The sequence below is a fragment of the Nerophis ophidion genome, linkage group LG04 (genome assembly GCF_033978795.1).
Source record: "Nerophis ophidion isolate RoL-2023_Sa linkage group LG04, RoL_Noph_v1.0, whole genome shotgun sequence".
Taxonomy (NCBI): domain Eukaryota; kingdom Metazoa; phylum Chordata; class Actinopteri; order Syngnathiformes; family Syngnathidae; genus Nerophis; species Nerophis ophidion.
In genome coordinates this window covers 9,131,076-9,144,430 of record NC_084614.1, presented here as the reverse complement: position 1 = coordinate 9,144,430, position 13,355 = coordinate 9,131,076, and the positions used below count along the sequence as shown (strand labels likewise).

General features: G+C 40.6%; 1 protein-coding gene across 2 annotated transcripts in view; it reads left to right on the top strand.

Moving 5' to 3' along the window:
- Positions 1-1,264: 1,264 nt before the first annotated feature.
- atp9b (ATPase phospholipid transporting 9B) overlaps positions 1,265-13,355 on the top strand; it is a 103,493-nt gene continuing 91,402 nt past the window's right edge. For both annotated transcript variants that reach the window (XM_061896984.1, XM_061896982.1), the window contains exons 1-2: positions 1,265-1,385; positions 6,318-6,494. In XM_061896984.1, the coding sequence (XP_061752968.1) occupies positions 1,306-1,385; positions 6,318-6,494 (257 nt within the window). In that variant the 5' untranslated portion in view covers positions 1,265-1,305. The remainder of the gene's footprint in view (positions 1,386-6,317; positions 6,495-13,355) is intronic.

The window sequence follows — 13,355 nt, the reverse complement described above, 5'->3', positions numbered from 1 at the left end:
TTTCTTACGTGGGTTTATTGTTAGGCAGTTTCATTAACGTCCTCCCAGCGCGGTAACAACACACAACAACAGCAGTCACGTTTTCGTCCACCGTAAAGCAGTTTGTCTGCCGTAAACAGCAATGTTGTGACACTCTTGAACAGGACAATACTGCCATTTACTGTACATGCATATGGTTAGAAAAATAGGGACAGAGAATGGAACAAGCATGGACAATTCAACCCTTAACTCAACAATGAGTAGAATATGTATGTGTATATGTGTAAATAAATGAACACTGAAATTCAAGTATTTTTTTATTTGTATCTATATATATACATATGTATATATATATATAATAAAAAATAATATATATATAGCTATATATGTATATGTATATATATAGCTAGAATTCACTGAAAGTCAAGTAATTCTTATATATGTATATATATATATATATATATACATATATAAGAATTACTTGACTTTCAGTGAATTCTAGCTATATATATACACATATGTAGCTATATATATATATATATATGTTAGCTATATATATATATATATATATTTTAGCTATATATATATATATATATATTTTAGCTATATATATATATATATATATATATATATATATATATATATGAAATACTTGACTCTTAACGACTCTTAACAACGCCCCCCCCCACCCCCGTCATCGGAGGTCTCAAGGTTGGCAAGTATGTTTGTCAAGTAACATTTTACCATGAATTGATTAACGTGGACCCCGACTTGGGGTGTTACCATTTAGCGGTCAATTGTACGGAATATGTACTGTACTGTGCAATATACTAATAAAAGTATCAATCAATCAATCAATCAATCAATCAATCAATCAATGAATCAAACATTATACTTAACATGCAAAATTAGAAAAAAAAGCTTGCATGCTAATATTGGAATGTCAATGATGGTGCTGCTTATTAAAAAAAAAAGTTACGGGCCACAAATGGCCCTGGACCGCACTTTGAACACCCCTAATGTATGTTAATGATTCTCTGCTGAACGTGTGGTGCCTTTGGAGAACTGTGTAATTGTCGCAAATGTACGTCTTTCACAAAAGCATGGCTCAAAAACTCATCAAATGATATATGTCTGAAGACATAACTATTACATTTTTGACTGAAATACACGCAGTACTGATCCAATGGGGGAAAACGTCGCAGATTTGACTGACAGAATAACACGCTTGGTCGGATCACACAGCTTTCTTGAACGCAACATCGATCCTCGAGGCAATTGGCTCGTTGGGCGAGGTGACGTCATCACGTGGCCCTCCCAGCCAACATGGCTGACATCATCCCGTTAGCGCCGATGCGGAAGGGCTCGACGAGAAGCTCTCACTACCGCGCCAACCTACATTCAAGGTATTTTAGACATTTTTTTACTGCTCCGTTCCTGCGGTCGCGTTGCGAAGTGAAGTCAGGTACTGTCGGAACGGCCACGTTTTTATTTCCCCCTTGTTTTTGTGTGTTTATTGTTGTTAGCTTGTTTTGCTAGCATGGCTTCTGCCGTCCAACTTCCTCCTTTCATTGTTTGTGTTTTGTTCAGGTGACAAAAGCAGCCGGGCGGAACAACAATTAAGTCGAATAAGCCGTTAAAAAAAAGGCGTTTGCATGTTTGCATCCGCGTTGGCAAGGAAACATCGGCGAAAGCCCTGAGCTGTAAACTCTCTTACTTCCGGTTGCGTCATCTGTGAACATTTTAGAGGCCTAAATAAGATTTTCTTATTTAAACGGGGATAGCAGGTCCATTCTATGGGTTATACTTGATCATTTGGCGATATTTCCGTATTTTTGCTGGAAGGATTTAGTAGAGAACATCGACGATAAAGTTCGCAACTTTTGGTCGCTAATAAAAAAGCCTTGCCTGTACCGGAAGTAACAGACGATGTGCGCGTGACGTCACGGGTTGTGGAGCTCCTCACATCTGAACATTGTTTAAAATCATGGCCACCAGCAGCGAGAGCGATTCGGACCGAGAAAGCGACGATTTCCCCATTAATTTGAGCGAGAATGAAAGATTTGTGGATGAGGAAAGTGAGAGTGGACTAGAGAGAAAAAAAAAACTCAACGGCAGGGCGAATCAGATGTTATTAAATAAAAATGATAAATGGGTTGTACTTGTATAGCGCTTTTCTACCTTCAAGGTACTCAAAGCGCTTTGACACTACTTCCACATTTACCCATTCACACACACATTCACACACTGATGGAGGGAGCTGCCATGCAAGGCGCCAACCAGCACCCATCAGGAGCAAGGGTGAAGTGTCTTGCTCAGGACACAACGGACGTGACGAGATTGGTACTAGGTGGGATTTGAACCAGTGACCCTCGGGTTGCGCACAGCCACTCTCCCACTGAACCAGTGACCCTCGGGTTGCGCACGGCCACTCTCCCACTGCGCCACGCCGTCCCTATTAGACACATTTACTAGGATAATTCTGGAAAATCCCTTATCTACTTATTGTGTTACTAGTGTTTTAGTGAGATTATGTCGTGGTACCAGTACAACCTGAAGATCGGCCCCGGACCTTTCTTCAGCACCAGTCGACGGGTGGTGGCGATGCCCATCTCTGCCCTTCGCAAGGGACCCTCTTCGAAACACGATCTTTCAAAATGATTGCTGCATAATATACACTGTTCCTTGTGTGTGTGGTCCAATCCAACCGTGTTCGCTTGACCGCTCTGTTCCATAGTAAAGCTTCACCGTCATCTTTCGGGACTGTAAACAATGAAACACCGGCTGTGTTTTTGTTGCTAAAGTCGGCCGCAATACACCGCTTACACTGCTTCCCACCTACAGCTTTCTTCTTTGACGTCTCCATTATTCATTGAACAAAAGAATCAGCAGCACAGATGTCCATAATACTGTGGAATTATTTGATGAAAACAGATGACTTATAGCTGGGAACGGTGCTGGAACAAAATGTCCTCCACAATGCGTGACGTCATGTGCACGCGTCATCATACCGCGACGTTTTAGCGTGATACCTCCGTGTGAAATTTAAAATTGCAATTTAGTAAACTAAACCGGCCGTATTGGCATGTGTTGCAATGTTAATATTTCATCATTGATATACAATGGGGCAAAAAAGTATTTAGTCAGCCAGCGATTGTGCAAGTTCTCCCACTTAAAATGATGACAGAGGTCTGTAATTTTCATCATAGGTACACTTCAACTGTGAGAGACAGAATGTGAAAAAAAAATCCAGGAATTCACATTGTAGGAATTTTAAAGAATTTATTTGTAAATGATGGTGGAAAAGAAGTATTTGGTCAACCATTCAAAGCTCTCACTGATGGAAGGAGGTTTTGGCTCCAAATCTCACGATACATGGCCCCATTCATTCTTTCCTTAACACGGATAAATCGTCCTGTCCCCTTGGCAGAAAAACAGCCCCAAGCATGATGTTTCCACCCCCATGCTTCACAGTAGGTATGGTGTTCTTGGGATGCAACTCAGTATTCTTCTTCCTCCAAACATGATGAGTTGAGTTTATACCAAAATGGATACATGGATGATACAGCAAAGGATTGGGAGAATGTCATGTGGTCAGATGAAACCAAAATATAACTTTTTGGTATAAACTCAACATGTGGTGTTTGGAGGAAGAAGAATACTGAGTTGCATCCCAAGAACACCATACCTACTGTGAAGCATGGGGGTGGAAACATCATGCTTTGGGGCTGTTTTTCTGCTAAGGAGACATGACGATTGATCCATGTTAAGGAAAGAATGAATGGGGCCATGTATCGTGAGATTTTGAGCCAAAACCTCCTTCCATCAGTGAGAGCTTTGAATGGTTGACCAAATACTTATTTTCCACCATCATTTACAAATAAATTATTTAAAATTACTACAATGTGAATTCCTCTATTTTTTTTTCCACATTCTGTCTCTCACAGTTGAAGTGTACCTATGATGAAAATTACAGACCTCTGTCATCATTTTAACTGGGAGAACTTGCACAATCGCTGGCAGACTAAATACTTTTTTGCCCCACTGTATTATCAGACTCCGTGGTTGGTAGTAGTGGGTTTCAGTAGGCCTTTAAAGGAGCACAGAGCTGATTCAACCAGTGTCCATTTCTACAAACGAAAAACCAATAATTGAGGAGTCAATGATACATAATGTGCAAGTATGATTACACCATGCTTACACAAAGCAACAACGTCCTAGGCTGACCACTAGCTCTCGGCCAATGTCCAGTCCATGCGGATGAACGAGAATCCGTCCCGTGAGACGGAAGTGTCCGATATGCCATCATTTAGCCTGGGCTCCGTGAAGCTGGTCCATCCCGACCCTCCGCAGCCTCGTGTCTTCATTCGCATCTTCTCCGGTTTCTCCATGCTGACCCCCGTGTGTCCAGAGAGCCAGCAGCTGGTCTCCCTGGTCGGACTCTGGCTCTTCCGTGCGGACTGGACATCAAATAGGAAGGGGCAACATCACACTGTGACACAACAAACCTACACAATGGGAATAATGAACAACAAATCAATGAAGTGACACACGTGCCATCCAAACAATACCCCGTTTGTTGACAAGAGTATATGACAGCCCTCAAAGCACATTCCATCTCTTTATAAAGCGGTGCAAGGATTCAAAAGAGCTTCCGTCACAGCCGCTGCTAAGTGCTAAAGCTAACAAACACAGCTCCGTTGAAACCCTCAAATGACGTCACACGTCACTAGGCAACAGGCCCCGCCTTTTAAAAGCACACGTTGTGCTCTTATTTTAAACATCTCTCACCTGCATCTGCCAGGTATTTGAAGTTTGTTTTTTTAAGTACCGTGTTAATTAAAATAAAATGACCCCCCTTGGACGTTGACTCTCTATGTCAGGGGTGTCTAAACTTTTTCCACTGAGGGCCACACACTGAAAAATCAAAGCAAGCGGGGGCCATTTTCATAATTTTTATTTTAAAAACCGATACAATATATGTATAAAAAATATACATTTTGGCCTCCACTCAGTTATGATCCCGGGGACCCCAAAGGATTTTGGTCAAAAAAAATATTAAAAATGTGTCATTATTCAGTATTATTATTTTTTATTATTATTAACGTTTTAAATTGGGGACGGCGTGGCGCAGTGGGAGAGTGGCCGTGCGCAACCCGAGGGCCCCTGGTTCAATCCCCACCTAGTACAAACCTCGTCACGTCCGTTGTGTCCTGAGCAAGACACTTCACCCTTGCTCCTGATGGGTGCTGGTTGGCGCCTTGCATGGCAGCTCCCTCCATCAGTGTGTGAATGTGTGTGTGAATGGGTAAATGTGGAAGTAGTGTCAAAGCGCTTTGAGTACCTTGAAGGTAAAAAAGCGCTATACAAGTACAACCCATTTATCATTTATTTAGATCAACATTAGGGGAAAAAAATGGAAAAAACACAATATAAGCAATATTTTCACCCAATAACTTTTTTAGGTGGAATATTTGAGGTTATATAATAATTGGAGCCTTAATTTTGTATTTTGATTCGTTATTATTGTTTGGGCAATGACACTTAAAAACAAATCACACTAAAACAATTGGGGATCCAAAAGTGTCCTGCTCATTTAAGTGTTAAAAAATAAATAACACATTTTTTTTACTGTTTACTTTTAGCACAATAATCTCGAGATCAACTTCAGATATATCCGTCAATTTTAAGTTTTATTGTTGTTTATGTTTTGTTTGTTTGTTTTACGCCCTTCTTTAAAAAAACAGCTCAGTTTTTTTATAAGGCAAAACACAAAATATGCAACATTTTCTCCCAAAAATATTTCAAAGTGGAATATTTAATGTGACGTAATCGGAGCCTTGAATAGGTCACATTGATTTTGATTCATTATTATGTTATAAAGAAAGAAACAGCCTGCATGGCAGCTTTGTGTTATAAGAGTAAGCATTGCAACAATTTCTTGTTACATTTCACCTGTTTTCTCTTTTATACCACTTTTTATATTTTTCATTTTTTTCTATTGTTTTTCTTAAAATGTGCCGTGGGGCCGGTAAAAAATAACCCCGGGCGGCTCTATGTAGTCCCTTCATATCTGGCGGGCCACCATAGATTGTTTTATTTCAGAAATATGTTGTTCCTCCGATCAAAAGGGTAGGAAAGATAATTTGTAAAGTAATTATATGGTAAGATAATGTTATCCACTGCAAAGGATATTGCATAACAACAAAATAAACAAACTTTTGGACTGCTAAAATTTTCACGGCATATTGTTGTTTTTTTACAAAGTGGAACTTTTATTTTGTAGGCCTGAGGAAGACATGCATTTTAAGGTGACACGGGCTGTACACTGCTTCCAGGTTCTCCCTGGACGATGAGCCCTCCAACCTGGACGAGATGCCTCTAATGATGTCGGAGGAAGGCTTCGAGAACGACGAGAGCGACTACCAGACGCTGCCGCGGGCCAGAGCCGGCCACCGACGCAGCAGAGGCATCGGGTGGTTCCTCCTGGGGGGATGGAGAGTGTTGTGCTGCAGGTATTTCCAAAGTGTTGTGTGATTCGTGTATTTGACAAGGTTTCTATTATATTCTACAAAACCAGTAAAGTTGGCACATTGTGTAAATGGTAAAAAAAAACAACATTATACAATGAATCGCAAATTATTTTCAACTTATATTCAATTGAATAGACTGCAAAAACAAGACACTTAACGTTCGAACTGGTAAACTTTTTTATTTTTTGCAAATATTAGTTAATTTGGATATTGATGCCTGCAACGTTTCATAAAAGCTGGCACAGGTGGCAAAAAAGACTGAGAATGTTGAGGAATGCTCATCAAACACTTTTTTAGCACATCCCAAAGTTGGACAGGCCAATTGGGAACAGGTGGGTGTCATGATTGGGTGGCGTGGCGTAGTGGGTAGAGCGGCCGTGCCAGAAACCTGACGGTTGCAGGTACGCTTCCCACCGATTGACATCCAAATCGCTGCCGTTGTGTCCTTGGGCAGGACACTTCACCCTTTGCCCCCGGTGCCGCTCACACTGGTGAATGAATGATGAATGACTGGATAGTTGGTGGTCGGAGGGGCCGTAGGCGCAAACTGGCAGCCACGCTTCCGTCAGTCTACCCCAGGGCAGCTGTGGCTACATATGTAGCTTACCACCACCAGGTGTGAATGAATGATGGGTTCCAACTTCTCTGTGAGCGCTTCGAGTATCTAACAATAGAAAAGCGTGATATAAATCTAATCCATTATTATTATTATTAGTATTAAAAGCAGCTTCCATGAAATGCTCACTCATTCACAAACAAGGATGGGGCGAGGGTCACCACTTTGTCAACTAATGCATGAGCAAATAGTTTAAGAACAACATTTCTCAACCAGCTATAACAAGGAATTTAGGGATTTTACCATCCACGGTTCGTAATATCATCAAAAGGTTGAGAAAATCTGGGGAAATAACTGAACATATGTGATGATTTTACGGACCTTCCATCCCCTTTAGCGGTACGGCCTCAAAAGATGACATCAGTGTGTAAATGATATCGCCACATTGGCTCAGGAACACTTCAGAAAACCACTGTCAGTAACTACAGTTGGTCGCTATATCCATAAGTGCAAGTTAAAACTCTACTATGCAAAGCCAAAGCCATTTATCAACAACACCCAGAAACGCCGCCGACTTCGCTGGTCCCGAGCTGATCTAAAATGGACTGATGCAAAAGGAAAATTTTTCTTTGATCTGACGAGTCCACATTTCAAATTCAGTCCATAGGTACACAAACGTGTACTTCATGTTTAGTGACATGCTAATTCTTATTTTTACCCTTTTCTTTCCCCAAATTCCATTGTATGCTATACTTTTCTGACACCACCAAAAGGCATTATAATTGTCCACATAAGTGGCCATAAGACCCCAATTCAGTAGTGTACACAATTTTGGAAATAAGAGCTAAAAAGTGCTGTCCGCGTATTGTTGGCACTTTTTGGATGGTTAATTATTGGCTTTTATGGGCAAAATGGATCTACCATTGGCTCCACTGTAAGCTGACTTTTATTTACATTTATTTACAATCCGTCGCCATGTCTTTCATAATGCTTGTAAACCATAGGCAACATTCCAAAATAGTGCAACGTGTGAAAATGTAAACATAGAGATACCTGAGAAGAACTATTTTCTGCAGGTTTAGTGGCAGGAAGCTGCAGCTGTGCTGTAAAGGGTGAGCGAGGATAAAATGGTGTGGTATTAGCGGTCTTGCCTTGCATCATGTACCGCCCAAATTGGTCTGACTACGGCCCCTTTTGTGCCTTCTGTTTTTATCCACAATTTCTTAATTTTGACTTTCTCTTCTCACTCCATGCAAAAAATCAACCATCAGACAACCAAACATGATAGTTAATACTGTCACCTGATTGGCTGTTGGCTGATCAGTGATCACTTCCTGCGTTGCTCGATTGAGAGCGAGTGCCTTTTGCGCTTGCAACCAACCTTGCTTTGCAACTCCCGTGAATTTCCGAACGTTGTATCGAACACGTGTCTATCACCATATGTATTGATATCATTTTATCGCCCAGCCCTACCCAAATGACGCACACATTGTAATTTCTAATTACAAATGAATAACTTTGTCATCACTTTGTAACACTAAGGCCAGAGGATGGATACCTGTAGGTTTTTTGTGTGTTTTTTTTAATGATCTTAAATTGTTTTAGTTCATAAGACTGATTTGCTTGGCCCCCAGTGAAGTAAAGATGTTATAAATAAATAAATAAATAAATGGGTTGTACTTGTATAGCGCTTTTCTACCTTCAAGGTACTCAAAGCGCTTTGACACTACTTCCACATTTACCCATTCACTCACACACTGATGGAGGGAGCTGCCATGCAAGGCGCCAACCAGCACCCATCAGGAGCAAGGGTGAAGTGTCTTGCTCAGGACACAACGGACGTGACGAGGTTGGTACTAGGTGGGATTTGAACCAGTGACCCTCGGGTTGCGCACGGTCACTCTTCCACTGCGCCACGCCGTCCCCATGTTGTTAATATTCAGTGTTTTATTGTTCATAGTTAATATTGTAAATCCCAATTTCTTTATTTTCATGTACATTTTGGGTGTCCCATTCAGTAAAAATTAAATTTTTTGTTTTTTTTAGGTGGTCTGTTTTTAGAACTCTTATCGTACATTGTGACTTTTGGTATTAGTGTTCCTGGAAAAAAAAGAACCCAAACTCACACACTGTACAGGAGATTTTTACAACAAAACTGCATAAAAGAGATAAAATATCATATTTTAGGTTTTTATTGTACTTTGCATTCATATTTTGCTGTTTGTTACATTTTTGTTGAGTTTTACTTGATTGTAAAGTATACACAACTATCGAGGAGCTGCTCTGAGAAGTAAAAATGTTGTTAATATTCAGTGTTCTATTGTTCATAGTTAATATTGTAAATCCCAATTTCTTTATTTTCATGTACATTTTGGGTGTCCCATTCAGTAAAAAACTGTAAAAATTCCATTCTTTTTTTTTTTAGGTGGTCTGTTTTTAGAACTCTTATCGGACATTGTGACTTTTGGTATTGGTGTTCCTGAAAAAAAAGGGACACCAACACACATACTGTACAGCCGATTTTTACAACAAAACTCTGCATAAAAGTGATAAAATATCATATTTTAGGTGTTTATTGTACTTTGCATTCATATTTTGCTGTTTGTTACATTTTTGTTGAGTTTTACTTGTTTGTAAAGTATACACAACTGCTCTGAGAAGTAAAAATGTTGTTAATATTCAGTGTTCTATTGCAGTGGTCCCCAACCTTTTTGTATCCGCGGACCGGTCAACGCTTAATAATTTGTCCCGCGGCCAGGGGGGGTGGGGGGGTCCTTTTTAAAAAAAAAATGTTCTTATTTTTTTTTCTCTGTCATGAAAAAGGGACGTTTTTGTCATGAGAAAGGGAGGTTTTTGTGGTTGGTGCACTAATTGTAAGTGTATATTGTGTTTTTTATGTTGATTTAATCAAAAAATAAATAAAAATATATATATTTTTTTAATAATAAAAATTTATAAAAAATTCTTCAGCGGCCCGGTGGTTGGGGACCACTGTTCTATTTTTCATAGTTAATATTGTAAATCCCAATTTCTTTATTTTCATGTACATTTTGGGTGTCCCATTCAGTAAAAAACTGCAAAAATTCCATTCTTTTTTTTTATTATGTGGTCGGACATTGTGACTTTTGGTATTGGTGTTCCTGCAAAAACAGGGACACGAACACATACTGTACAGCAGATTTTTACAGATAAATGTGTATATATCATTTACACACGCATAAGCCGCGCCAGACAATATTTCCCTCTCAATGTGGCCCCCCCGAGTCAAAATATTTGCCCAGCTCTGCGTTACACTGTACCCTGATCAGTTCCGGTTTCCACAAGCGAACGGCAAAGTGAGGATAAGGTCGCGCTTTTTTTTTTGTTTATTTTTCGGTCTCCCGTCGCCCGATGCGCATGGTCAGAGGCGAGACTCCATCCAGCGAACGCTTTGACCCCCAAAGATGCTTCAGCGCTCTGGCTCGGCGAGGTGCGTCCGGCGCCAGCAAACACGGCCCCGCCATGCGCAAAGACGAGGAGTTTTAAAGACCGTTTAGTTCGTCGTTAGCGGCGCGTCTCCAAGCCGCGGCGGCGTATCGATCCCCCCCCGGCCCCCCTCCCCTCGCTAATGAACAAATTGGATTTTTCACAGCTGACCAGTTTGATGCTTTCACAGTAATTTTGTGTGTGTTCTCCGCGGGATTATAAAAGGCAAATAATTCACTCGGAATAAGCCCTGACTGTTCAAATGGAGCGCTATTTGAATAGCATTCATTTGCTCAAATAATCTCTGTTATGAATCTGGACACGCGGCGCAGAGCGCGCCAACGCAAACAACGCCAACGTTGTAGCCGCCGAAGTTGATTTATGCAGGTTTTTTTTTGTTTTTGCCAACTCGCTTCAAATGTGGAAAAGCCAAGTCGTTCACCATGACAACACACACCCCACAGGTGCCACGTTAGCCCCCGTATCTCGCACGCGCTCGCACACGCTGTTTGTATTTCATGCTTCGGATAAGCCTCGCTGTCATCATTAGCAGGTGGATGCAAAGTCAAACTTTGCTCACTTTTGTTTGCCCCGCTGTAATAAATTGATCTCGTCGGTTCCGCCGCCTGCGCGTTAGCCACGGTCAGCTCACGCTAAACGCCGTCTTGAGAAGACAACGCAGAGCGTGTTTTGGTCAAATTGAGCCGTGGACATTTCCTCCCCGGCAAAACGCTTATAACCTTTTTACCTCCGGCCTCTCAGAAAATAGGAAAAAAAGAGCTTATTCATGAATAGTTTGTCAAAAGGAGCCCTTGAAACGGAATTAACGCGAGCAGACGTGCAAGTAACATCAGGAATGATGCGCAACACGCTTTATCGTAGGTGTCCGGTTCAAACACCGAACTATCTATTAAACAAGCCAAGAAGCAGGATTCAATTTAGCTCAGCAGGAGAGCGCGTGGATCTTCACCCTCGCACAGTGTCACCCAACTCGCTGAACAAACAGTTCCACGTCCCCCCATTTATTTGGGCATTCCCTGATTACATAGCTGCAGCTGCTTCTAAGGGGAGGGGTCTCATTATGCAGCAGCTGCACTGGGTCATAAACAGTTAAAACAAAAGGTGCTTGGAGCTGCGTCAGGTTTACCCCCTCCTTGCTCGTAGATTTCGTGTCCTGATAAGGCCCTTCCCTTTGCTGTCCAGGTCTGAGAAACCGACACTTCTACGGCGCATTCCATCGCACACAGTGGAGATTTACAAGCTGTCTGCCTTTTGCTTGATAAGATCAAAGACGGTTTTGTGAGCACAAATGGATGGTAACCACAGGCCGCAAAAAATACTATAAAAATAGTAAATCTTCTTAAAAACAAACCTTGCTTAGATCCTCAGCTATTTAAAAAAAAAAACAAAAGAAGAAAATGTAAAATAAATGATATTTTATACATCAGCAGCAATTTGAAAATATTTGACCTTTAAAAAGTTTTTTTTTTTAGCTCAATATTTTTTTGAAGCATTTTTTGGGTTTGTTTGTCCCACTGTAATAAATCAATCTCGTCGGTCCCGCAGCGTGCGTGTTAGCGACGGTCCTCTAACGCTAAAAGGCGTCTTGAAACGATAACACAGAGCGTGTTTTGGTCAAATTGCTAACCTTTTCACCTCCGGGCTCTCAGAAAATAGGAGAAAAAGAGCTTATTTATGAATAGTTTGTCAAAAGGAGCCCTTGAAACGGAATTAACGCGAGCAGACGTGCAAGTAACATCAATAATGATGCGCGGCACGCTTTATCAGAGGTGTCCGGTTCAAACACCGAACTATTTATTAAACAAGTCAAGAAGCAGGATTCAATTTAGCTCAGCAGGAGAGCGCGTGGACCTTCACCCTCGCACAGTGTCACCCCACTCGCTGAACAAACAGTTCCACGTCCCCCCATTTATTTGGGCATTCCCTGATTACATAGCTGTAGCTGCTTCTAAGGGGAGGGGTTTCATTATGCAGCAGCTGCACTGGGTCATAAACAATATAAACAAAAGGTGCTTGGAGCTGCGTCAGGTTTACCCCCTCCTTGCTCGTAGATTTCGTGTCCTGATAAGGCCCTTCCCTTTGCTGTCCAGGTCTGAGAAACCGACACTTCTACGGCGCATTCCATGGCACACAGTGGAGATTTACAAGCTGCCTGCCTTTTGCTTGATAAGATCAAAGACGGTTTTGTGAGCACAAATGGATGGTAACCACAGGCCGCAAAAATACTATAAAAATAGTAAATCTTCTTAAAAACAAACCTTGCTTGATGTTATTCACTTGTGACTAATTCTGTATAATAGACTGTATTGATGTTATTCATTTGTGAATAATGCTGTATAATAGCCTGTATTTATGTTATTCACATGTGAATGATGCTGTATAATAGACTGTATTTATATTATTCACATGTGAATAATGCTGTATAATAGACTGTATTTATGTTATTCACATGTAAATAATGCTGTATAATAGACTGTATTTATGTAATTCACATGTGAATAATGCTGTATAATGGACTGTATTTATATTATTTACATGTGAATAATGCTGTATAATAGACTGTATTTGTTATTCACATGTGAATAATGCTGTATAATGGACTGTATTTATGTTATTCATGTGTAAATAAGGCTGTATAATAGACAGTATTTATGTTTATCACATGTGAAAAATGCTGTATAATAGACTGTATTTATATTATTCACATGTGAATAATGCTGTATAATAGACTGTATTTATGTTATTCACATGTGACTAATTCTGTATAATACACTGCATTGATGTTATTCGCATGTGACTAA